Genomic DNA, 23,291 nt, shown 5'->3' with positions numbered 1-23,291 from the left:
TTCACTGGAGCTCGCTATAGCCCCTCTACCAGGCCCATGATCGGCTCTCCAGTACGCAGAGTATTTTCTGTCGAATCTCCCCCCGCGGAAAGCTCTCGGTTAATCGACAGCATCCGACCCCTCTCCTCTGGATCGGAACCAATTCCCATCCAAAAACCTCGAAAACCATCCACCCCCCCCTTCACTGCCACCCTCGCGCCCCTCAGGCTTACTCTCCTTCATCCCACTCACCATGTCCCGGTACGCCACCGCGCACAGGCAGCCCTCCTCACCTCCCTTACCACCAGGCGTCCGCGCGCCACGAACGTGGCTCAAGGACTCCGGCCCCGTCCGCGTCGAAGCAAAAGTGTGGCTTGCCAACCAGCGCACCTTCATAAAATGGCAGCACATATGCGTATTGCTTGCTACCCTTTCATTAGGTCTGTATAATGCCGCTTCTGTAGAAAATACAATCGCTCGTTCGCTAGCGATTGTGTACACGTGCTTCGCCATTTTTGCCGGCGGCTGGGGTTGGTGGATGTACGTGACGCGGGCGCGGTGGATTCGGGAGCGCAGTGGGCGGGATTTCGATAATGTTGCTGGACCGATGGTTGTTTGTCTGGGTTTGGCTGTAGCCCTTGTGTTGAACTTTTGGTTTAAGGTATGTTTTCATAGTTATATATTTCTGTGGATAATCAATTAACCATATTCAATCACAGTACAACGCGAAAGTATGGAATGAGGATGAACCTAATTCTCCTAAAGGCTCCGCTACTTCCCCGGGAAACGTTACTACACAGGATGTAGAGGGTGCTTGGATGCTCGTTAACCAAGCTGCCGCTGCAGCAGGTCGAAGAGGCTTATGAAACATGTTTTCATGAACTTGGGTAGTATTGAGATTGGGCGCCGTAGGCCGGAGTAAATATGTATGAAATGTACCGCAGAGCTTGGTGGAAGTTGGCGATGAATCGATAATGGTTTGTATGGTCTGTATATGCTTGGGTGATGTACGGAGAGTACTGTATGGTAAATAGTTACAATAGCTGTATGTATAGGGAAGACGAAAAAAAATATATGGAATGGTGGGATGTACGATGATTTTTTTTCTTTTTCTTTTTCTTTTCTTTTCTCCCTGGATGATTCATTCATCAGCCATTTTATGCAGGTGTGTTGAATTGATTTTATAATCTCTTTTGAATCTGCATTTCTATCTCAAGTGAGAGGAGAAGACAAAGTTTTTACATTGATTCATTTGATATGCGCGCACGTTGCTGAGGAGCAGTATACATTGGTATAAGAATGAGATGAGATGAGAAAAGCATTAATACAACAACCACCAATGACCAAAATAGAAGAGGAAAGCGTCTTGTTCTTAGGGGGGGGGACATTCTAGAGCAGGAAGGAACTGTTGAGAAAATGAAATAGTTATGGGAAACAGAGAAAAGAAATCAAAAAGGGGGAAATACATTATTAGGTCCATGATGCGATTGATGGATATCAGCAAATATCGAAAACAATAGTGAAATAGTATAGATCACACACACACACACACACCATTGCATACTTGAAGATAGAGAGGATGGTGGTGAAGGGTTAGAAAAGGCCCACATTTGAGAGGTAAGTAAATGGACACCCAGAAGCCAGAAAAGTGTATAGTTGAACACCGAGCACCGAGTGAAAGAACGAAGTAACTGATTGAACAGCGGGAAAGAAAAAGAAAAACAAAGACAAGAACCGACTATAGCCCGTAATCGCTAGCTGCCTTTTCGCCGTCTCAAATTGCCAACCCGAAACCAGACTGAAAGCTGATGCAGTAATAGTAAGTCTCGCGTCGCGTCGCATGCCATATACATTAGGAAATTACATAAATAGGTAAGCAAATGGAGAATTAAATGAGAAGACAACCCCACGTGAAAAATAAAATGAAAAATGAGAAATCAATAAAACATGGTGATAATAAACGGAACCAAACTCAATCTCCGCGATTCAGGGAAAAAAAAAAAAAAAGCCTGGCAAGAGCTCGCATAGAAAGCGGAAAAACGAAGAGGAGAAGAAGGAGAGCAGAGACGGAGAATATGATGAAGAAAGGGGTTGAGTTGAGAGAGGGCGGGGTTGGAGGACAGAGTCGAAGAGGGCCTCCCTTCAGAAAACCAATAAAAATACATTCCCCTCTTTCTCTGCTCCGTAGCGGCGAGCCGGTTGTTCGCTTGCTCCATTAGAATAAGGAGAAAATGTAGATCAAAAGACAGACACTTAAAAGGTATGAGGGTGTGTCATCTGACTTGTTTCTCTCTGCGCCGACGTACCGAACAACGGAAATTGACGATGAAAATGCACAGCCCAGGTACCGGAATCTTTCCATTTTTGTAAAAAAACAAGGAAAATCTTTAAAAAAAAAAGCGCAAATTTGTCATGCAAATTTGGATGAATAGTCATGTTCCGTGTGTATCCATCGGTCCAGCCGTAAAATGGTACATCAGAATGAACTAAAACGGGAAATACGAGAGTTGGGAGTTTTGCGGTCGAATGGTGCCTGAACTTGAGATCCGGTGGGTGAGACGAAAGGACAGATAGCCCCTTTATACGAACGTAAGGCAAAAGGAACCTTGGAAATAAAAGAGAAGCGCCAGGTCTGTTAATAATAAGATGCCTGCCGTAACTCATAGTTGGGCATGAAGTCGAACCAGTCTGTACTTGGATTATACCTGTATGCTTTGAACTCTACGCCATATGGTTTCTAAAGAGTGGTTGGAGTTATTAGCCCAGTGGCTTAAGAATAAAAAAACGGGAGAAAAAATCAAACACATACCGGTTCAAGCATATATAGAACACCCAACGGAACATCCAAATCGGCTAATTCCTCCCTCTTTAGTCCTCGGAAATACGCTAGCAGGACACGAGCAACAGACCGATGGCTGACAAGCAGCACGCTATCCGTCATCCGCTCAACTTCCACAATCACTGCCTTCAGCCGGTTGATGATGTCCAGATACCCCTCTCCCCCAGGACCGGGGTAGCGATAATGTAGTTTTTGGCGCTTGCGGTTTGCATATTCCTCAGGAAACTGCTTACGGATTTCGTCATAGGTCATGCCTTCCATCTTACCCGCGTTCAGTTCGTCGAGCATGCGCATCTGTTTGACGTCATATTCCTCGTCGTCAAAATATTGGACCGTTTGGACCGAGCGGGTAAGCATGGATGACCAGACGCAGAAATTGCGTGGCTCAGCGTTCTGCGCGGCATATTGCGGGTTGGGAGGCGTGCTGTCACCAGGGCGCGGGGGAAAATGAGTTGAGAGTGCCTTTGACTTTTGGTATTGCTCCCAGAGCTTGCGTTGCTCGCCGATGAATTTTGTCAGAGCTTTTGCGAAGCGAACGCCATTTTCGCTGAGTGGGGAATCGCCCCCGATTCTGCCGGCAACGTTGTCCAGACTTTCGCCATGGCGGCAGATCCATATCTGTCGCGGGGACAAGTTGAAGTTCAGGAGGTAGTACATGACTTGAGACGACAAGAAGCCGTTGACCTGATGTGCGATCACTTTGCGGCTGACATCTATTGTCTGCACGTAGGGCATGTTGTGTTTCTCTTCGTACTCCCCCAGCGCTACGTACGATTTCTCGTACAGAGCGACACGCTTTCTGAAGTCCTCCAGGGCAAGGGTGGGGTCCTGGTCCCTGTAATCAGGCCCCGAAAGTTTCAGTCGCATATTTGATTCCAACAGCTCCTTGTCAAGGCATTGACTTTCTAGGAATAGCACATTGAGTTCCGGCCCCGCTCGTGCGCGCACATGGTCCATGATTGCCTTGCGGCGCTTCAGTGTACTGTTTGTAGCATCCAGAATACCAATACTCCCGCCCTGTTCAAGAATATAATCCAAAAGTTCGTCCAAAGTCAGCAGCGCTACCTGTTCTCTCAACTGAACAGCCCGTTCGTTGGCCGGGTCAAAAAACTGCGCAGACTGGTCTATAGATCCACCTCTCGTAGATTTCATAGGACTATTGACAGATGCCCGAGATAGGGAAGTTGAAGATATGTTTGCCGACGCCGGCATAGATTTTGGGGATAAATAGGGCATATCACTCATGGGGCTCGGATCGCGCGTGATTATATCCTCGGGCGTTGGCGGCTCGACTGCGGTACCATTCAAAAGAATAGCCGCTGGGGGCAGAATCTCATGTTCGTTATCAATTTTACCTGAACCGCCACCACCGATGCTGAGCTCACGCACAGAATCCCTCAACTCATCCTCGAAGATAGAATTCCGGCCCGCGGAGGGCACAGAACCCCCTGCCGCAACCCGTCGACGTTCGCCTACGTTGAAAATCTTGGTATCGTGTTGCATCCAGTTCAGGTAACGGGCTAGTTTTTTGGTAATGTAGCTCTTGCCACGTGCTGGCAAGCCCACCATGACGATAACCAGTTTGGAGCCTACATCTCGCTGTGCAATACGTCCATCGAGAGAGACTTTAGATCTGGTCAGTCCCGGAATATCGAGGGTGGTGGCGCGATGTTTGCCAGGAGTTGAAGCGCCCGAGGAGTGAGAGCGAGCACCACTATATTCAGGGCAAACGGGGATCACTGTCAGCTTTATTTTCGGCTTCCACAGTAAATGTTTATTGTGTAAGGGGTACGACAGGGAAATAGGCTTGTGGGACTGGAGAGAAGCATCGGGTGCAAAGGCAGCTAGAAAACTGAATTGCCGGGGCCGGGGTTTCGCGGAAGAGCCCAGTCCAAAACCTATATATAACGGGCCAGGGCACCCTGCTCCCGAGCTGGATGAAACAAACACATGAAGGGCAAACGAAAACAAATTTCGGCAACTGACATTTGTGGAGAGGGGGGGGCGGTTGAAAGCGGAGTGTCTGTAAGAGCCATCCCGACGCCGTCTCGGCTCGCTAGTGAGGGCGCGTGGGTCGCGGCAAGGTTGCGGTGGTGGTGGTGATGGTGATGCTCAGGCGCCAGGGCTCTCCCGACGACAGTCTTGGACGGCGGCATCAAGGTCGGATCAGGACTGTGAGGCATATTGCTATGGCTGTGGTGCCCGTTAACAGCGAGGTGGTGAACCATCTGTAAGCTTGTCTGTGCTGTTGTCCAGAAGACGTTGGGGATAGGAATAAAAAGGCGGACTTGGCGATGATGACTCGTCGGTTGACTGGAGTGGCGTCATAGCCGGTACATGATGTTGCACCTGTTTCCCAAGCAAAACACAGGTACCCACAATGTGATGCGCCACCCAAGATCGAGCGATTGACAAGTTTGAATATTCAGCAAAAAAAGTTCAACTCTATATCGCTAACATTGTTCAGCTCTCCTTGCTAGCCTGGAAACTCAAACACTGGCATTGGCCTAGTCTATTGTGACAAAACTCATTATGGCTGTCGGAGGCAATTTGCCTATCAATTAATTCAATCTCCTCCGCACCATCAGACTTAATATCATCTCGAGGGGATGGACTTTTACGATTCTCTGTTCTTCCGTACTTAACCCTGATATGGAAATCCCAGCAGGCCATCCCTTGCCCCCTTGGGCCCCTTGGGCCCCGTCCAAGCCAACGATTTTACTCCCAAACTCGGGCAAGTTTCCGTGATCGTTACTTTCATGCTCGTACTTCTACCTATCCATAATGCTTCCAACTCCCAATAAATCTGAGCGAGGAAGACGCGTAAAGTAGCCAGCGCTTTGGAATCTCTAAATCTAAGGAGTTGACGGGGTTTAAGCCAGTGATATCGTGGAGGCCCCGAACGTGGACGAACGGTGCGCTGGGCGTATCGGGAGCAGCTCTCAGTTGTCCAGACATGGGAGAGAGAGAAAGAGGAATAACTGTGAAACGTGGGACCGAAGGTACCTATAATAAGGTCGCGGACGGAGCATTGTATGCTCGCGTCCGGAGAGAGTATCATGCATCGTAGTATCAAGATCCAACTGTTTCAAAGCCACCACGATCGCGTTGCGAGCTGTTTCCGAACTAATGTCTTTTTAGAGGAATGGTCGGGCGATTCCTTCGAATGAAAAGCTGATATAGTCATGTTCTTTTCATATCCGATGTCCCTCTTGACAGCGAGTAGCGTAGCACTCATAAGACGGTTGTACGGTATGAATGAAAATAATATCCCATATCCTGAACCGTAATACCTCAACGCATTCCTCCACATCCACGCATATTTCCGCCTGCATACCAAACTTTCACATCTTGAGCGTCAACGTCAGCGCCAACAAACATGCATACGCCGCGATACTCAGCGCCGTCAAGACAACCACCACGTTTCCACTCGTCCGAAACTTACGCCTCCTCAAACCATCGGCATCCACTTCATTGAAGAACTGCCTGTTGCCCTGCTGGCGCCGGAAGAGGCCAATGGTCAACACGCCAGCACCGTAGACGGCAAATAGCGCACCGATGCTGTAGAACTCGGAAGTAAAGATCTTGAGAATGATGAGGGCGAAGGAGAATTGCGAGAGGGAGGTACGAATGTAGGCGCCCTCGAAGGTTCGTTGAGCAGCGCGGACTTCGACTAATTCAGCTGGTGTAAGAACCACGGAGCGAGCACGGTGGAGGCCGAGGCGGTAACGGTCTGCGGCACGGCGCTGTAGAGAGTTATCTTAGTTGGATGGGAAAAGCGAGGGATATTTTGTATAGGCAGAGAAGGTATCACAACGAACCTCGAACATGATGGGTATATTCCGGCAGTGAGTATATGATTTGGCTGGTAGAGTGCTTTGCAGCGTCGAAGTTCGCAGTTCGCAGTAGGATGTCACATGGACATGATTAGTAAGTACTAGTGCTTGCGCTGCGAGCAAAGCACTCTGAAATGCATACTGATAGTTCGATTGCTCGATGTTCGATGCGTGTATGGATTGACGAATATCCCTGTGTGTGCAGCTGTGATATTCAATGTACCCTCTTTTTTTTTTTTTTTTTTTTTTTTTTGATTCTAGGAGTTATGTAACTGGCTGCTTGGTTTCCTCCACTCAAAGAGCAGTTCGGTTAAGGTTTAACCATCTCCAGTTAAGCTTTTAACTAAAGCACCCGCGTTCATCATCGCTTTTAGCCGATTCCTTGCCCAATCGCTAACCTTGTTTAACCCTGTAACAGCCGACGCGGCGATCTCCCGGCGGCTCCAGCCCAGGTTGCCGCCAGCAGCTCTTGAATCTATATATACATATATATATCAAGTATTTGCGACAACTCAACGTCTTCTCTTCCAATTGTCCCCACTGCTGTTTCCATTCAGAGAAATTATCTTGGTTTCTCTGGTATTTAGTTTCTATTACTGAGCAGGCTGTCAAGGTACACCACCATGGGAAACAAGGTCCTGGATGCTGCTGAAGGTAAGCATATTATTATTATCCAATCCATGTCGCCCGCGCTGAAATGGATGTTAACGGCGAGGTAGTGGCCAAGCATAACAGTGCAGACAGCTGCTGGGTCGTGCTGTACGGGAAAGTCTATGATGTTAGTACTTACACTTTTCACTTTTACCATACGTCTACCTCATTAGATCCGTCCTCTGCCTTGATTGCGATTTGATGTTTAGATGACAAGGTGTCGTAGATGATCCTATGTTTCCTAATGCTAACTAAAGTCATGGTGACCGGAAAATTGTGATAGGTAACAGACTTTCTCCAAAAACATCCTGGCGGTGCCCAAATAATTCTCCAGCTCGCTGGTAAAGATGCGACGGATGAATTCGATCCTATCCACCCTTCCGGCACCCTGGAGGATAATCTTAAACCGGAAGCATTTCTGGGCACCATCAATCCGGATACGTTATCTAAGGCAACATCCCGTGCTGAACCCGAGAGCAAGATCGAGCGGACGACCAATAAGCCCCCCTCCATATCCTCGCTTTTAAATCTCGATGACATAGAAGCAGTGGCTAAGAAGCAAATAAGCAATAAGGCCTGGGCATACTATTACTCTGCCGCAGACGATCTCATATCGAAATCGCTAAACAACACCGTCTACCGCTCCATCCTCCTCCGTCCACGGGTCTTCATCGACTGCACAAAATGCGACCTCTCCACCAACGTCCTGGGCCATAAACTTGGATTGCCCATTTACGTTTGCCCAGCTGCTATGGCCCGCCTCGCACATCCGGCAGGAGAAGCAGGGATTGCCGCCGCCTGCTCCAAGTTCGGCGCGATGCAACTGATCTCCAACAATGCCTCCATGACTCCGGAAGAAATCGTACAAAACGCAACCGATGACCAAGTCTTCGGCTGGCAGCTCTACGTCCAAACTGAACGCAAAAAGAGCGAAGCAATGCTCGCCCGCATCAATAAGCTCAAATCCATAAAATTCGTCTGTCTGACCCTCGACGCCCCCGTTCCCGGTAAGCGCGAGCACGACGAACGCACCCGGGCTCTTGCGCAGACGACATCCGTTTCCAGCCTCCTTAAGGCATCTGGAGGCACGGCAATCGGAGGCGGCGCAGGGATCGGCCAGCAATTATTCGCCGGCACGGACTCGTCACTCACCTGGACCACAACCCTCCCCTGGCTGGCGCAACACACGAATTTACCCATCGTCCTGAAAGGATTACAGACGCATGAGGATGCGTATATCGCATCATTGCATGCGCCACAGGTCAAGGCGATTATCCTGTCAAACCACGGCGGGCGGGAGATGGACACGGCGCCGACAGCGGTGCATACGATGATGGAGATTCGGAAGCACTGTCCCGAGGTGTTTGGAAAGGTGGAGGTGTGGGTTGATGGGGGGATTCGGCGGGGCACAGATGTAGTGAAAGCGTTGTGTCTCGGGGCACGGTGTGTTGGGGTTGGGAGGGCGCCGTTGTTCGGCCTTGGTGCCGGTGGCGTTGAGGGGGTTGAGCGAGTATTGGAGAGTATGTTTAACTATTCCCGTGTTCCTTCTTTTCATCCCTTTCCCTTTTCTATAGCACCAGTCCTGGTGCTTGTGTGAAGGACTTCAAGGCATGCTAGGCGCAGTGCTAACGGGGATATTTCCCCTCGTGTAGTTCTCTCCACTGAAACGGCAACAGCCATGCGACTCCTGGGCGTCGAAAAAGTTGATGATCTAGGCATGCAGCACGTAAGTTCTCTTCTCTGATCCACATTCGCTATAACTTATAGCAGATATATATCCTTCTCCCACACTCGGAACCGAAGCTAACCCATTGCCTTCGAAACAACACAGATTAATGCCCGTGCCGTGGAGCAACAAATATATGATGGCCCAGCAGGGCTGCACGCACTGGATCGCTTGGTTAAACCTAAAATATAATTTCGAAATTCTAAACTTCTTGCTTTGTGTATCTACCTACATAGATATACTTGTGCTTGTGCTTGTGTGTGTGTGTGTGCGTTTGATCCATCGGAATTTATGTGTCTCGTATGGCGCAAGCCAAGTTATGTTTCCAGTACGCAGGAGTGCGAGTTCTACCAGTTAAAGAGTTTTTTTCTGCCGCCCGAATGGCGTTGTTCATCTATTTCATATCACAAGAATGATCCTACTTGTCATCCCACTATTATTTCATTCCTGAGAGTTATATTCTAGCTATCTGTTATCAATACCTGCCAGCACAATCCAATCCACAATCCAATTTCTACATTCCTAGTACACAGTACACCAAAGATAGGACACTCCTAATCTACATTTAGATCTTGGGCATTCAACCTCACCATGAAGGGTGCGGTTGGCTTCTCTGTGCAATTCAGATAACTAGTCAGTGGTCTATCTGCTCAAATGATTGCACGACATCGTCTCAAGGTCATACTATAGTTCAAGTAGTTTTCATCTTAAAACTGCAGGCCATTGAAGGGAGCCAATGTCATTGAATTTCAGTTATCTATATTCATTTATCAACAAGAAAAAGTCGGATACCACGCGCGTGTGAATAGGAACGGGGCCGGGACCCCGAACCATAAGGAGACTGAACTGCGGCAAAGCGAAAAGAACTTTTTTCCAAGTTCAATTAAAGACATGGTTTTGTGTGACAATACGAAAACCAAGAGTACACCCCATTTTTTAAGTAGTCGACAGAGGACAGACGCCGAGAAGAAAATATATAAGTGAGAAGGGAAGAGGCTGTGATGGAGGCCAGGGGAAAACCCAGAGAGATGGACAAATAGAGGAGCCCAACGCCGCTTTCCGCAACGGCTAATAAAAAAGTGATTTCGGGGAAAAAATATACAGAGAATTAATGTAGAAATAAATGAAATCAAAATCATATAACAATGCCGGGCAATCAAATGCTGTTGCTGAAACAAAATGTAAGAAATCAAGAGAAGCAAGGAAGAATACAGAGAAAGAGAAAGCCAGACATGAACAAAGAGATGAAAAATAAATAAATAAATAAAAATAGAAGGAGAAAGATCCAAAAAAAATCCAGATGAAAATATTGTACACGTGCATATTCTGCGGCTACAAGATGTATAGATTTATTTTGTCCATGTTTAGCAAAAAAAAAGCCGGGGAAAAAGGCCCCACATAGAGTTCTTCAATTGCCTATTGCGCGTATTGGTTCCCACCGCTGGATAGATGCCATGTCATGCAACTGCAGGAAGTATCATTTGGTTCGTCTATTGTAATATCCCCAGAGGACTGGTCTCCAATCCATATAAGCGCCTGTATATACGATGTCAAGGCTTCCAATGTATTTCAAGAGTGACGCTCCATCGGTACTAGGGTAGATTCCCCGCATCTCGTCCGTAAACGTACTAAAAACCCGTTCGTAGGCGTCAGCGCTATGCTATCCCTTCCGTGCTGCGTAAATGTGTATTACTCTCCAGTCAAAGTCCAATGCCTTGACAATTCCTGCTGAAATTTGCAGGTGGGTTCGTTTTCCCTTTTATGTTATTTGTCGCAGAGGACTGGCCTTTGCCATTCCGCCAAGGGACACCTGTGGGCTGCGTTGGCCTTGAAAGAGTCAAGTATTACTTTCTAAGAATTGAAGATGAGATTTGCTTGTTAGCTGGATATTCTAAGGCCGTGGCGCCGCCATACGAGCATTAATAGCTGCTCTTCTCTGTGCAAGTCTAAGGCTGCGGCGAAGAGGTTTGTGGGTCGCAGAAGAAAGTTGCGGGTCAGAAGGTAAGTTCTTCTTTCTTCTACTTCGAAGCGAAATGCCTCGGCTTGAAATCTGGTCAGTTTCCGCATCAGCCTCTTTGTTTGCTGGCACGGTAGCTGCTCCTGACCTTTGTCTGGTCATCCTTGATGCAGAGGTCTTGGGGACCCTTTTGTGAGAGCGTGTTTGCGGCTTAGCTGGTCGTTTTTCATGTAAAGCGCCTTTGCTAGAAACCTTGTCAATTTCTTTAACATTTCCCTCTACTTCTACTGTGACTGTAGTCGCTTTTTGTTTTTGTCTGGTGATCTTTGATGCGGGTGGGTTGGGATTATGTGATCGTTCACTGGCGGCTACATCTGTTGCTGCACCCGTAGCCGCTGGCTCGTATAATGTGTAGCCATCGACGGCGCCCTTTCCGCCGTTGCGCCTTGGACGTTTTGATAGTTGTTCTTCGCTGGGTATGTCAGAGCCGCGTTTACGCCTTTTACTTTCTTGGGAAGTGGTTGCTATGTGTGTCTGCGAATGCGAAGTCGCAAGTTGCTCGATCCCATTATACTCCTGATTTCTGGGGACATCTCCCTCCCTGGGCTGGTCAGCTTGATCGAATGAAGGTTTCCTGACAGATTCGTCGTTCAAGGTATTCGCCGCGGTTTCAGATGACTTCATGTCAAGTTCGACTAGAGGAAGTTGGTCGAGGATCCATCGTAGGAGTATAGAATGGCGTTGTGCATTCTCTTTGAAAATCAGATGATTGCTGGTGTCCTGGATGTACGCTCCAATTATTTTATTTCGGCGACTAATAAAATCGCACTTCTCCTCCTCTGCAATTAGTTTTGACTGTGCTTCAATCAGCCTTTGCTCAAGCTCTTTGGGACGATTCCTAGAGGTTTCCGAGTCGAAGATAGCTTTTCGAGCAGCAATCACGGCGGATTTCGCAGTGTCCACAAGCTCTTGAGACCGGTTCAATTCCTCATACCGTAGCATTGAAGGCTCAAAACCAGCTATGGACTCCCGGGTCTCGGAGTGCCTTAATACATTGCTGTCAACGATCTCCTTCCACTTACTCTCTAGCCACTGTTCTTGGTGGATCGAAAGTGCGTATCGATCGTGCCACCAATATTCATAGCCAAGATATTCAATCCATGTCGTTAAATTGTCCTGTCTAGTCGGGTCCTCGTCAAGCTGAAAGTTGCGTAAGAATCCGTGTCTCACGAGTCGGTCCTTCACCGCTCTGGCGTATACTGGGAAACGTCCCACCTCTCCCGTCTTTGGCCGTTGGCTGTCGATGAAGGCAGTCCATTTTCTGTCCTCATGGGCAGCATGCCCTGAAAAAATACGAATTACCTGCGGATCTTGAATGTTCCGCTCCCTCATGAATCGCTGGAACATGCGGAATTGCTTCCACCTCGCCAATTGTGCCGTAAATAATGCCTCTTGTTGCTGATTGCCACGGCCGTTCCAAAACGAGAGGAGCTCGCGCAATTCTCCCGGGCATTTGTATATGTCCTCGGTATTGCTAAAGGGGTGCGAGGCTCGCCCGCCGTCTTCAACAAGCTCCTTGTACGACTCGGTCTCCCTCCGCTGGAGCTCAAGTCTCCAGCCCTCCAGATCGGCAGATGGCGTAGATCTGGGGGAAGACGTATTAGATTCAATTACAACAGGTGATTGCTCATATATGATGTGTGGAGTTCGGGGGGCTGCTTGTTTGTCTTGCGGCTCTTTCCCCGGCTCTTTCTCTTTCTCGGCCTGCAGAAGACGTGTGTTGACTTGAGCCAGGTCAACTGGACGAGACTTGTCCACTCCGCCTCCGCCATATGTTCGACCTCTAATCACCGTCAGATATACAACGTAAGTACCAAAAGGGAGTACAAGGAGAGGGGAGGGAGGGAGATCATTACCTTAACCTCTGTAGAAAGGAGTCAGGCAAATTCTCAGGGTCCTGAACATAAACAACCCTGGATTCAAGGTTAGCCAGGAAATTGGATAATATACTTGGGGAAAACAACGAAAAGCAAACCTTCCGGTTCTTTCGAGATACTCGTCTAGTTCCGCGTCGTCATAGGCTACAATATCGCAAGTTCGCAATTTCCGCGAAGAAAACTCAGGATATGCCATCGCGGGCGAACTTAGGAGGTATCAATACAAGAGACCAGGCGTACTGGCCGTCGACCTTCTCATTGTCGTCGTCGTCGTTCCTTTTCTCAAGGTCCAGCCTGTAGGAAGACTAATCCAGATACAGCTAGCGCAATCAATCGTATAAGTAGACAGAAAAATACAAACGGTTTTCCGCACTCTGCGTCAATGCCCAACAGAGCCAGCTTCCGGATTGGCGCATCTGTTAAGCTTGTCGCGGGAATGGAGGGTATTAATAGCCCAATGGATGAGCTAGGCTGGGCTATCATTTGATACAGGAGTCCGAGCCATGATGATGGCAGTGACAAACAACATTGAAGACCAACCAACATCGGCCCTGCTCCAAGGGTGTGGCATGCCTTTGTTCACAGCGCGCAGAATCCTGCAGGGTCTCTTTCCGCTATATTAATTATGTTATGAAACTAATAAAGACTCCCTGACCCCACATGTTCTGGAGAATGCCGTTGGTTTTGTTGAACAAAGCCGCCTTTGAAAATGGACGACCCGAGCTTGGTAGCCCTATTATACCCATACAACATGTCTCCCGATGCCACCAAGGCAATCAACGACCCTCGTAATAATTCGCTAAAATTTCCTCCCATGTATCATCAGGAAAAAGCACCAAGCCGCCAGAGCCGAGAGCCTACACCTGAGCGCGCAGTGAGCCAACCAGAGGTTTTAGAGGAATTTTACCAAGAGGGTCTGCAGTTGACGTTTAACAATACACTCGCAGGAAACAAGGGCTTTTGTCTTGGGACGAATGCAAATAAATGTGACATTATCTTACCAGATCAACAACGACAACACCCTGTCAGCGGGTGGCATTGTTACTTGACCTTTAACAACCAAAATCATCTAATCCTCCGAGACAAATCCCGCCACGGAACCACCGTGCTCTATGACGGGAAAGGAGGAGAAAAGCGCCGCAATTTCACGTGGATACTTGGTGGACATTCAGTTCTCAATGAGATAAAGGAGGTAATCATTCACATCCACCAACAGCTCCAATTCAGGATCTTCGTTTTCAAGCCCCAGCACCCGGAGGACCTTTCCAGGTACATTGATAATGTCGAGCAATTTCGCTCGAAGGTAGCCACATCGGGTGAACCGAGTATCGGTGAATTGGGGTTGCAAAGCAAAAATACAACGGCACCTGTTAGCGGGGCACACTCTCCGCGCGAAGGCCCCATCTTCCTTGAGCGAAAGATAGTCGGCTCCGGCAGCTTCGGAGTTGTAACTCATCGGTGGGACGTGAGCACCGGCGTTGAATATGCCTGTAAAATGCCTCATGATACTCTTGACCGTGAACAGCGGCTGTTGTGGGAGAAGGAGATCCGTATTATGGGCCGAGTCAAGCATGTAAGCGTCGGCATACTCTTACCTTCAAAAACGTCCTTTTAACACTTTAACAGGAAAATATTGTGAAGTTTTATCCTCAGATGGGGGGCACGGAACCTTGCTTGTATTTGGATTATCTTCCGCGAGGGAACCTTAGAATGGAGCATCTGGAGAACCCCTTTTCTTACAACGAAACGTTGATGATCCTGTCCCAATGTCTATCAGCTTTGAAATATCTCCACGAGAAAAACCCTCCAGTCGCACATCGTGATCTAAAGCCAGCAAATATCCTTGTCCGCGAACGCAATCCGCTTCATGTCCAGCTCGCGGACTTTGGTTTAGCAAAAGAAGGGACTTCTCTGAGGAGCCGTGTTGGTACAGAATGCTATGTTCCCCCTGAATACTTCATTGCTAGTAAGCCGGGGGAAAAGTATAGCGTGAAAATTGATATATGGTCCCTTGGTGTTGTTGCTCTTGATCTCACGCATGGCTTGCCCACAAACACGCTCAACGGAATACCTTGGTGTAAAACTATCATTGATAGAGTCAACAAATACCAGAGTGAAGGTCCAATGCAGTTCTTAGCGACCCACATGTTGGTCCTCAAACCAGAAGATCGATCGGCTGCAGACATCTGTTTGAAGGCGGTCGAACAGCTCCGTGTTCCCTCCCGAGATGGGAGTAGAACCCCGACTCAAGCTTCGTTCGCCGAGGAAAATTTCAGCAGAGAACGGCCGTCCTCTCCAGATAACGTGAGTTTTTCTGCAGCTAACTTAGAAGCCAACGAAAACTAAATGGCTTGCTTCCATAGGCGATATCGGGCTTCTCCTCTGACAGGATCAATGCCTATATCAGTACCAACATCCATATTCCAGAATCGCGAAAGAGATCAACCCAGTCACGGTCATCGTCGGGTACGTATCCCACCAAGCCGTCCAAGCGTCTTGCACAGAAGGCGAATCACAACAATCATGCGGAGCAAAATGATTCTGAGTTCATTCTTTTCCATCGCGAATGGTTGCAAGATTCCAAATGCGTTGGATCTGAAGTTGCTGAGATGGGCCGAGAAGACCCACCTGGCTGGAACAGTACCAGCGATGGTAACTCGACGATCAAGAACATTTCCGAGAACCGAAGTACGCGGCCAAATGTGGGTGAACAGTTCAATGATCCCGAACGCCCCTGCTCAGATAGAGAAAAAGAACTCGCGCGTCTACTGCAAAGAGATAAAAATTAATACTCGAAGCTTTGCGTTTCTGGAATTTTGAATTTTGAATTTTGAATTTTGACCCTTGTGCCCACAACATTTTACTTTGGTAGAGAGGACTAATATTTCCACTCCCTCTATTACAACTCCTCTTTGGATTTGTCGAAGGAAGGAGGTATAGGGATATCTTTTTGGATCTCGGGAATGACTAACTGGTTGGCATCAATTCATTTAAAGAATATTGGGGTTCTCCGTACACCTTCCTGCATTCAAGATGTTAGGCAGGCATATGAAGATTCTAGAACGGAGTGCAAACTTGGAATGCTGGCAGTCCTAAATGACTATGGTTTTTTTTTTTTTTTTTTTTTTTTTTTTTCATTTAACGTACTATCTGAAGCACAATATATAGGGAGAGATGTATATCTAACTATGTATACGCATATGTTTATTCTTGAGGAAATGGTTGAGCAACAAAGCCCTTTATTTTCAGTAACAGTTGAGTTTCAAAATTTCAGCACGCCAAAAATAAAAGAAATTTTAATAATTCAATTCGCTATGTCCTCGTTTTGTCCCTTTTGTCCCCTTCGTTTCTTTCTCTTGATGTCTAACTTACTACTACTAGTTCAGGTGGGCAGCTCGCTCGGTCCGAAAGAGGAAATGTCCCCCGCTAAAACCCCCCCGGCTCCATTCAACATCGTTCAACCTTCTTTTAATCGTCAGACAACCCTCCACAGCTCTCAATGATTCCAGTGTGCATTGGACACTCCTGGATGCCTCCTGTTGCATCATCTAATCTTAGACTTGGACAGTCAAAGCTCTTCTTCGGCGGTCTTTCCATCACCTCAAGTTCTAAGATCAACTCTCTTGCTAACGAACGGCATTGCTCGACTTAACCTCCCTATTCGCCACGACATCCGGTCTATCTGTGGCTTTGCTTCCCTCGTGGAAGCCGAGGATCCATCTCCTTCGCTTTCTGCGCAAGGACCCTAGACAGATATCCGCGCTCTGGACAAGATTTCGCCCATTTGCCGTCACTCCACTTCCATTTTGGTTATTCACCATGGCTGCGATAACGCCGTCACCCGCTGCGAATGATATGAAAACCTCCAGCACCCCCGCATCCCCCGTGGAGTCAACTACATCACAACCCATCGGTGCAAAGCGGAAACGAACCGCAGAGCCCAAGTTCTACGCGGTGAAATTCGGATTCCAGCCTGGAGTTTATCATACGTGGAATGACTGTTTAACGCAAGTGACGGGCTTCAAGGGTGCTGTTTGTAGGTTTTTAATCTATTCTTCTATTCCAACTTCCTTCTATTCATATATACAAACATCAAAAAGTTTGTCTATAATACTGCCATCATATTCACACTACAGTGGCGAATGCTAACTCACCATTTGTCTCCTTATAGTCCAGTCGTTTCCTACTCTGGATGAAGCAAATGCCTTCCTCACTGGCACACAAACTGCTACGGGACCTGGGAACTCATCCACGAGCACAAAATTCTACGGTGTACAACGGGGACGAAAACCAGGTGTATATACCGACTGGGCAGTGACGCAGGATCAAGTGCGGGGGTTCCGGGGACCTAAATATCGCAGGTTCGCGACTTGGGCTGAGGCAGATGCCTATGTTCGACAGGGACAACAGATGCCGGAAGAGACAGAAATTGCGCAAGACGTGGAGCATAAGCCGAATCTGTCCGGGAAGACGAATCTACCTGGCGCTCCTGGCCTGACATCGGAACGGCCAACCGATGCCGATGGGAAAGAGTATCCGCCTGGATTGGGGCCCGTGCCACCAGGTGCAGTTGACGGGTTTGACCCGAACATCCTTCTTGATCCTACAACGGGGAAATTGAAATATAGATCGCCACATGAAAAATTACCAACAAAGCAGCAACTGGGACGTCCGGGACCTTTAAAAATATACACCGACGGAAGCTCTTTGAGAAATGGTTCCATGGGAGCCAAGGCTGGTGTTGGAGTATATTTTGGTCCTGGCGATGAGAGGTATTTAGGCCCCATTTTATACTTTAAATATTAATCTGCGATAGGAGCGCGTTGTTTCAAGAGCTCTCGGCCCTTTACTAACATCTCACTCTCTCATTCCCTGTCAGCAGGAACGTATCCGAGCCACTCAAAGGCAGCCGACAAACAAACCAACGAGCAGAACTGACGGCAATCATACGCGCATTGGACATTGCGCCACGGCACCGCGACGTCACTATTTTCACAGACAGCAAGTACGCGATCAACTGCGTGACGGTATGGTTTGTGAATTGGCAACGCAACAAATGGATGACGGCGCAGGATAAGCCGGTCGAGAACAAAGATTTAATCCAATCCATCCTTCTCAAAATTGAAGAGCGGACACTGCTGAATGTCAAGACGTTGTTTGAATGGGTCCGAGGACACAGTCGAGATCCTGGAAATGAGGCAGCCGACCGGCTGGCGGTGAATGGAGCAAAGAATGAGCCGCTGGCTTCGAATGACATTGCGACTCCTGAGCCTGAAGATTACGGCGGTGGGATTAGAGGTAGTGGTGGTGATTATGATGACGACATTGATGAAGTTGGAGAGCGAACTGGGGGAGATGACTGAGGCGAAGATCGGGTTATGATCACTAGAAGAGGGTTGTCGAGGTACTGTTCCGGATGTTAGTGTGGGTTGTATTTTCCTTGTTTTCTCTCTCTCTCCCTTTTTTTTATTCTCATGTTTCGTGATATCTATGTTTCATATTACATTGTCTAGTTTTCGCCGAAGGGATTCATTTCTTCTACCCCTGGCGAGATACGTTTGTGTTTTTTTCACAACGAACTCCGCTTTGCTTTCTCCTTTTGCGATTTCATCGTCTCTATATTCCCCAATCCCTTTCTCAGTTCCACCCCTTTTATTCTGCAACCGATAGCGAATATGTCTCATGTATTTACTTTTCCTTGACATTGCTGCCACGACTATCTACATATTCATCTAACGATCACCAACAATTCGATTGAATTGGAGCGTTCCCTCTTGATGAGGATGATGAGAACTGGATATTTTCCCACACTCACCTTCAAATAGTCGATGTCGGAAAGCAAGAAATCGACTGCCTTAATTTTTTTTTTCTCACGTTTTCTGCCATCTCAGCAAACATTCATGTCTGCAATTTGTTACATTTATCTGATTTTAAGACTCATCAACAATGACTACTCTCAATGCCCCACTCCATAATGGGTGAGGAAGATGCGCGACGTTATCGATGTAGTATCCTGACGGGTCAGGGCATTGTGACGGAGTGGGACAAACCAGAGTATAACCAGAGTATAACCTGGCCTATTCATTTTGATGAATAGCGATCCCCGGCCATCTAATATTTGTTATTGATGAATCTTCAACATCACGTCACTCTTAGGACCGGGAGCCTCATACCGGCTCACAAAACCTCGAAAATACTGCAGATTGCGAAGTTCATACTCTTGTTCCCATAGGTGTGTAGGCGCTCATACGTGGAGTTAAACAAACTCCAAACCGACCATTCCATACGTGTTATAATCCCCAGCGACGATCGCGATTGATGCTCTTTCTATCGAGAATATGGTAAAAGGAGGCGTTTGATGGTCCTTATATTGCTCACGGGCGTTAGTGGCTACACTCTGACCTTGCTGTATCCAATTTTATCACCAGCCCAAGAAACCGAGTTATTGAGAGGGTTGAATGACTTTTGTGAAAAGCCAATGGTGATCTCACAGCAAGAGTCTAACGGGGAGCCGGGACAAAGCGGGAACTGGAAGCTGAGGCCAAAAACCACGCTCGTGGTGGCGGTTACTATTGGCATGATGGATATAAGGTAGATCGTCAGTACGAAGCTGTGGAATCGAGATGGATTTCCTGTTAGCGCAACAGCTTACCCTGAGCTGCTGCGTCTGACGGTATGCCTTATCCTCCCTAGCCAGTCTTCTTGGTGGCGTGGGCAGACATAAGGAAGGGGTCAGTCAATTCCGCTCTGATTCCTTTTCTTTTCTTTTCTTTTGCGCCCCCTTCCACACCCCCCACTGGTGGAGTAAGTTAGGCTTCACTAGTTACAACTGGTGCAGAACCTTATAGGGGATGCTGAACACGACCCCCAAACCGTTGGGCTGGGTTTAGAGCCTTGATGCCTAAAGCTTGGCTGTCAGTTTAGGTACAAAAGCCCCATAGCTCTTATGCTGGGAGGGCTGGATCATTGAGATTCCCATTTAAACTTCTCATGTTCCACACCTCCATATTTAAATATTACCGGAGATCATTGAAGCTCAAACATAGCAAGTGGCAAGAGGACCATCGGATGGCCTTTTTGGTTTATTTCAACAAGCGTTATCCCCCCTCGAAACGTCACACATCATAGCGTTGGACCATTCAACATCTATCTGACCAATGACCCTCTGCAGGAAGCCAATGAATCACATTGCCACACCAGTTATTCCTTGGAAACTCGGTAGGCTTTTCCATTCGGATCTGCCAACTAAGAACCCGTTCAATACTACATTGGCAATGCGGGTTAGGGATGTGTGTGCATGTTGTATGCTACGATCCTATGCGGTGAAGCATATTTAAATATATCGACCTCTATCTTCCCCGCTTTCTTGGAGTCTCAATATTCACTTATCAGAACTCTCTCACCTCCTGCTCTTTCTTTTGGGTCGGCAGACCAGGTGTTTGCATTTTGATCTTATATTGTTGATCGTTAGTTTTTGCTACTAATCTACGATACATAGGTACCTAATCGCAGGCGGAAAATGTGAGCCTGGATGAGGGCCCGACATCAAACACCTAAGATCAACAAGATCCTCAAGACCCTAAGCTATTGAACGTACCCTACACTGTCGGAGTTCCTATTTCGACCACCATTGTTCTGTGTTATTTTTCAATTCTCCTCCTTATTTACCACTTGCGCGGCAGGGATTCTCGCAGTACTCACGTTGAGGCAAATCCCCGAGGTTGCTGCAGCTTCTTTATACAACCTTCAAGGCCTCCAGCGGGCATTTTTGGGGCGTGTGGCCACGATGGAACTAACAATTGAACACGATGTAGGACTGACCATCTTCTTCTCCTCTGTCTTCAAATGACAAGTACTTTGGATCCTCCTGTTGAATTAACAACTACTTGCTGATCTGAAGATTTGGAGTGGCAGGATGAGATTCAGCCAGAGTCGGATCTGCTGCAGCAACATGGGAGCCCGTGAGTGGCCCCTCCAATCTCCAACAGCAAGTCTAGATAGAAACTTAGATGGACAAGAGAGAGTGTGTGTATACGTACACACAGTTGCTAACTTTCCTTTAAGATGTAGCAATACTTCATCACTAGCTTCCACTGTATTTAATTATAGGTGAAGAAAAAGCTCTCCATCCAAAGCCCCGCATCCCCCCGTTTAGTGACTGACCTACGTCTGGCGGAAGCGAGGCTAATATAGACCGGTTATGTTGATTTTAGGTTCGAGGTAAGTTAAGCTGACAGATGGCGTCAAACGTTGAAAGAAGACCCTTAATAGTGTTTGGCATCATGATATTCACAATGCAATTTTCACGGCGGTACTTCAGAATGGCCGGCGATATCACGGATTGAAAGATGGATCATACTTTTTGGTGCGTGAAATTTCCCTTTATCACCTTGCTCCATTCTAGTAGTCGTACAGGTACGCAAGTTAACATGACTGAGATATCAGCCAAATGATAAACGAGAGCAAGATCGAATGGACTTGGTATGCTGCATGTATAATTCACGCTAGAATTCTTCCTTTGAGCTAACAATCAAAATTAATTACTAACTATGCTTATGGCAACTAGCTGCATTTCATATACCGTTGTGTATTGAGTCGTCGTCTGTACTGCGCCCCGATAGATCCGAACCCTAGACGAGTGCTCGATTTAGGAACTGGAACGGGCAATTGGGCGATTGAATTTGCTGAGTGAGTATCTATGCTCCCTGGAAGTGTTGTCGAACGAGGCTTGCATGTTGTGAGGGTGAGGGTGAGGGTGAGGGTGAGGGTAGAGGATGGGTGGGGAAGCTAGAAAATGAGAAAAGGAAGATGGAAGATAGAAAATAGGAATGGCTCTTGAACACGAATCTAAAACTTATTAATTAACATGGCAGCCAGCACCAAAAATCGCAAGTTCTCGGTTCGTGGAAAGAAAAAGTGGTGAAACAAGGCGAAAAAAAGGAGGAAGTGGAAAGGCAGAACGGACCCATCTAACGCTGAGAATAGGGACGGACCTAAGCCCGATCCAACGCATCTCCATACCTCCAAACTGTACCTTTGAAATCGATGATTTCGAAGCCGAGTGGCCGTATATAGTTGCTGCCACGGACGACACATATGCCCCTAAACCCTCCTCTCCCCGGGCTGACAATCGCACCGATGAGCTCCACAATAATGACAACTTGACTACCTCCGTACCCACCCCGGCTACTAGCCCCATCCTGTTTGACTTCATCCATACGCGCGAAATCACTGGCTCGGTCCACGACTACTCCAAACTCTTCGAGCGGGCCTACCGCCACGTAGCCCCCGGCGGCTACCTGGAGATGCAAAGCATGGAAGCGAATTTCTTCTCAGACGACGGGACCCACGAGCGTGCGGTGACGGCAATGCAGTGGCAGCGGCTGCTTGTGGAGGCGAGTCGGCGGTTTGGCAAGGAGTTATGCGTTGAAGGGGGTTGGAAGGAGGGAATGGAGCAGGCGGGGTTTGTTGATGTTGAGGAGGTGGTGTTTAAGGTGCGTTGAAGATTCTCTTGATTACATGTGACGAACGTAACAAAACAGTAATGCATATATGGGGCATAAATGCCCTTGCTGAAGAAATTTCCGGTTTTATGAATCTAGGCTGGAGAATGGGGTGGGGTGGGTTGGAGCGAGAGCGAGAGCGAGAGCGCGAAATCTTGAACTAACCAAACAACAAACAATAATGGAACAGGTTCCCCTGTCCCCCTGGCCTAAGGACGCGCGCATGAAGGACCTAGGCCGCTATCAGGCAACCCATGTGCAGGAGATGCTGCAGTCGTATTCGCTTGCGCTCTTTACACGAGTACTGGAATGGAGTAAAGAGGAGCTCGATGTTCTGCTACGGGCGGTGGGGAACGATTTGAAAGATATGAAGTCCCATCTGTATACGAAGGTGAGGGTCGTGTACGGGCGGAAGCGGGAGTGAGTTTGCTTGTTCGCTGTGGGGTCTGATTTCGTGAATGTGGAATGTAGCTGGATTGTAGCCGCGTATGTTTACTTTTCCCTCTTCGGACGGGATGAAATTCCACCATTTGGGATAGGACGTTTAGTTGAAAGCATGGCGAGAAGACCAGAAAGTTCAAACGGAGTAAATTTATGAAAAACGCGGATACGACTGTCTTTTGTGAATGCCCAATTTCGTTCCAAACAAATGGAGAATATGGGTCGTCAGCCTATCTTCCCGATTGTCCAATAACAAACAAGTGATATTTTAAAAAAAAAGAAAATTATATATAAAAAGTAAAAAGGAAAGGGAAGGAAAAAAAGAAGAAAGAGACGAAAGAATCCCGAAATCCGAAACCCGGCATTAAAAGGCAAAACTCTAAAAATTTGATACATTGAAAGGGAAAAATGAAGAACAGGAA

General features: G+C 47.6%; 9 protein-coding genes across 9 annotated transcripts in view; 5 read left to right on the top strand and 4 right to left on the bottom strand.

Annotated features, from left to right (window-relative positions):
• Positions 1–845, top strand: part of HCBG_07907 (SPX domain-containing protein) — a gene marked incomplete at both ends in the record, with an annotated part of 3,149 nt that extends 2,304 nt beyond the window's left edge. Inside the window, 2 exons of the mRNA XM_045434956.1 lie at positions 111–640; positions 699–845. Coding sequence (XP_045284262.1) covers positions 111–640; positions 699–845 — 677 coding nt within the window. The remainder of the gene's footprint in view (positions 1–110; positions 641–698) is intronic.
• A 1,769-nt stretch (positions 846–2,614) lies between these two features.
• HCBG_07906 (6-phosphofructo-2-kinase) lies at positions 2,615–5,001 on the bottom strand (the record flags this gene model as incomplete). Its single annotated transcript, XM_045434955.1, has 3 exons — positions 2,615–2,716; positions 2,789–4,532; positions 4,805–5,001. 3 exons carry the CDS (start codon positions 4,999–5,001, stop codon positions 2,615–2,617), a joined length of 2,043 nt encoding a protein of 680 aa, XP_045284261.1.
• A 1,161-nt stretch (positions 5,002–6,162) lies between these two features.
• On the bottom strand, positions 6,163–6,648 carry HCBG_07905 (uncharacterized protein; the record flags this gene model as incomplete). The annotated part of the gene is made up of 2 exons (XM_045434954.1): positions 6,163–6,564; positions 6,640–6,648. 2 exons carry the CDS (start codon positions 6,646–6,648, stop codon positions 6,163–6,165), a joined length of 411 nt encoding a protein of 136 aa, XP_045284260.1.
• A 415-nt stretch (positions 6,649–7,063) lies between these two features.
• Positions 7,064–9,223, top strand: HCBG_07904 (L-lactate ferricytochrome c oxidoreductase; the record flags this gene model as incomplete). Its single annotated transcript, XM_045434953.1, has 5 exons — positions 7,064–7,308; positions 7,374–7,432; positions 7,589–8,825; positions 8,958–9,031; positions 9,137–9,223. The coding sequence occupies 5 exons, from the start codon at positions 7,278–7,280 to the stop codon at positions 9,221–9,223; spliced, it is 1,488 nt and encodes a 495-aa protein (XP_045284259.1).
• A 1,699-nt stretch (positions 9,224–10,922) lies between these two features.
• HCBG_07903 (uncharacterized protein) lies at positions 10,923–13,121 on the bottom strand (the record flags this gene model as incomplete). The annotated part of the gene is made up of 2 exons (XM_045434952.1): positions 10,923–12,831; positions 13,024–13,121. 2 exons carry the CDS (start codon positions 13,119–13,121, stop codon positions 10,923–10,925), a joined length of 2,007 nt encoding a protein of 668 aa, XP_045284258.1.
• Positions 13,122–13,676: 555 nt separating this feature from the next.
• Positions 13,677–15,714, top strand: HCBG_07902 (CAMK family protein kinase; the record flags this gene model as incomplete). The annotated part of the gene is made up of 3 exons (XM_045434951.1): positions 13,677–14,498; positions 14,552–15,229; positions 15,289–15,714. 3 exons carry the CDS (start codon positions 13,677–13,679, stop codon positions 15,712–15,714), a joined length of 1,926 nt encoding a protein of 641 aa, XP_045284257.1.
• Positions 15,715–16,744: 1,030 nt separating this feature from the next.
• HCBG_07901 (RNase H domain-containing protein) lies at positions 16,745–18,288 on the top strand (the record flags this gene model as incomplete). The annotated part of the gene is made up of 3 exons (XM_045434950.1): positions 16,745–16,961; positions 17,097–17,697; positions 17,808–18,288. 3 exons carry the CDS (start codon positions 16,745–16,747, stop codon positions 18,286–18,288), a joined length of 1,299 nt encoding a protein of 432 aa, XP_045284256.1.
• A 567-nt stretch (positions 18,289–18,855) lies between these two features.
• Positions 18,856–19,504, bottom strand: HCBG_07900 (uncharacterized protein; the record flags this gene model as incomplete). The annotated part of the gene is made up of 2 exons (XM_045434949.1): positions 18,856–19,002; positions 19,328–19,504. The coding sequence occupies 2 exons, from the start codon at positions 19,502–19,504 to the stop codon at positions 18,856–18,858; spliced, it is 324 nt and encodes a 107-aa protein (XP_045284255.1).
• A 1,621-nt stretch (positions 19,505–21,125) lies between these two features.
• HCBG_07899 (uncharacterized protein) lies at positions 21,126–22,852 on the top strand (the record flags this gene model as incomplete). The annotated part of the gene is made up of 7 exons (XM_045434948.1): positions 21,126–21,145; positions 21,197–21,290; positions 21,371–21,406; positions 21,492–21,613; positions 21,799–21,824; positions 21,911–22,419; positions 22,619–22,852. The coding sequence occupies 7 exons, from the start codon at positions 21,126–21,128 to the stop codon at positions 22,850–22,852; spliced, it is 1,041 nt and encodes a 346-aa protein (XP_045284254.1).
• Positions 22,853–23,291: the final 439 nt, after the last annotated feature.

This window comes from Histoplasma capsulatum (assembly GCF_000150115.1).
Source record: "Histoplasma capsulatum G186AR genomic scaffold supercont2.14, whole genome shotgun sequence".
Lineage (NCBI taxonomy): Eukaryota > Fungi > Ascomycota > Eurotiomycetes > Onygenales > Ajellomycetaceae > Histoplasma > Histoplasma capsulatum.
Note: the sequence above shows the minus strand (reverse complement) of the source record. Positions and strands in the feature narration are given on the sequence as shown.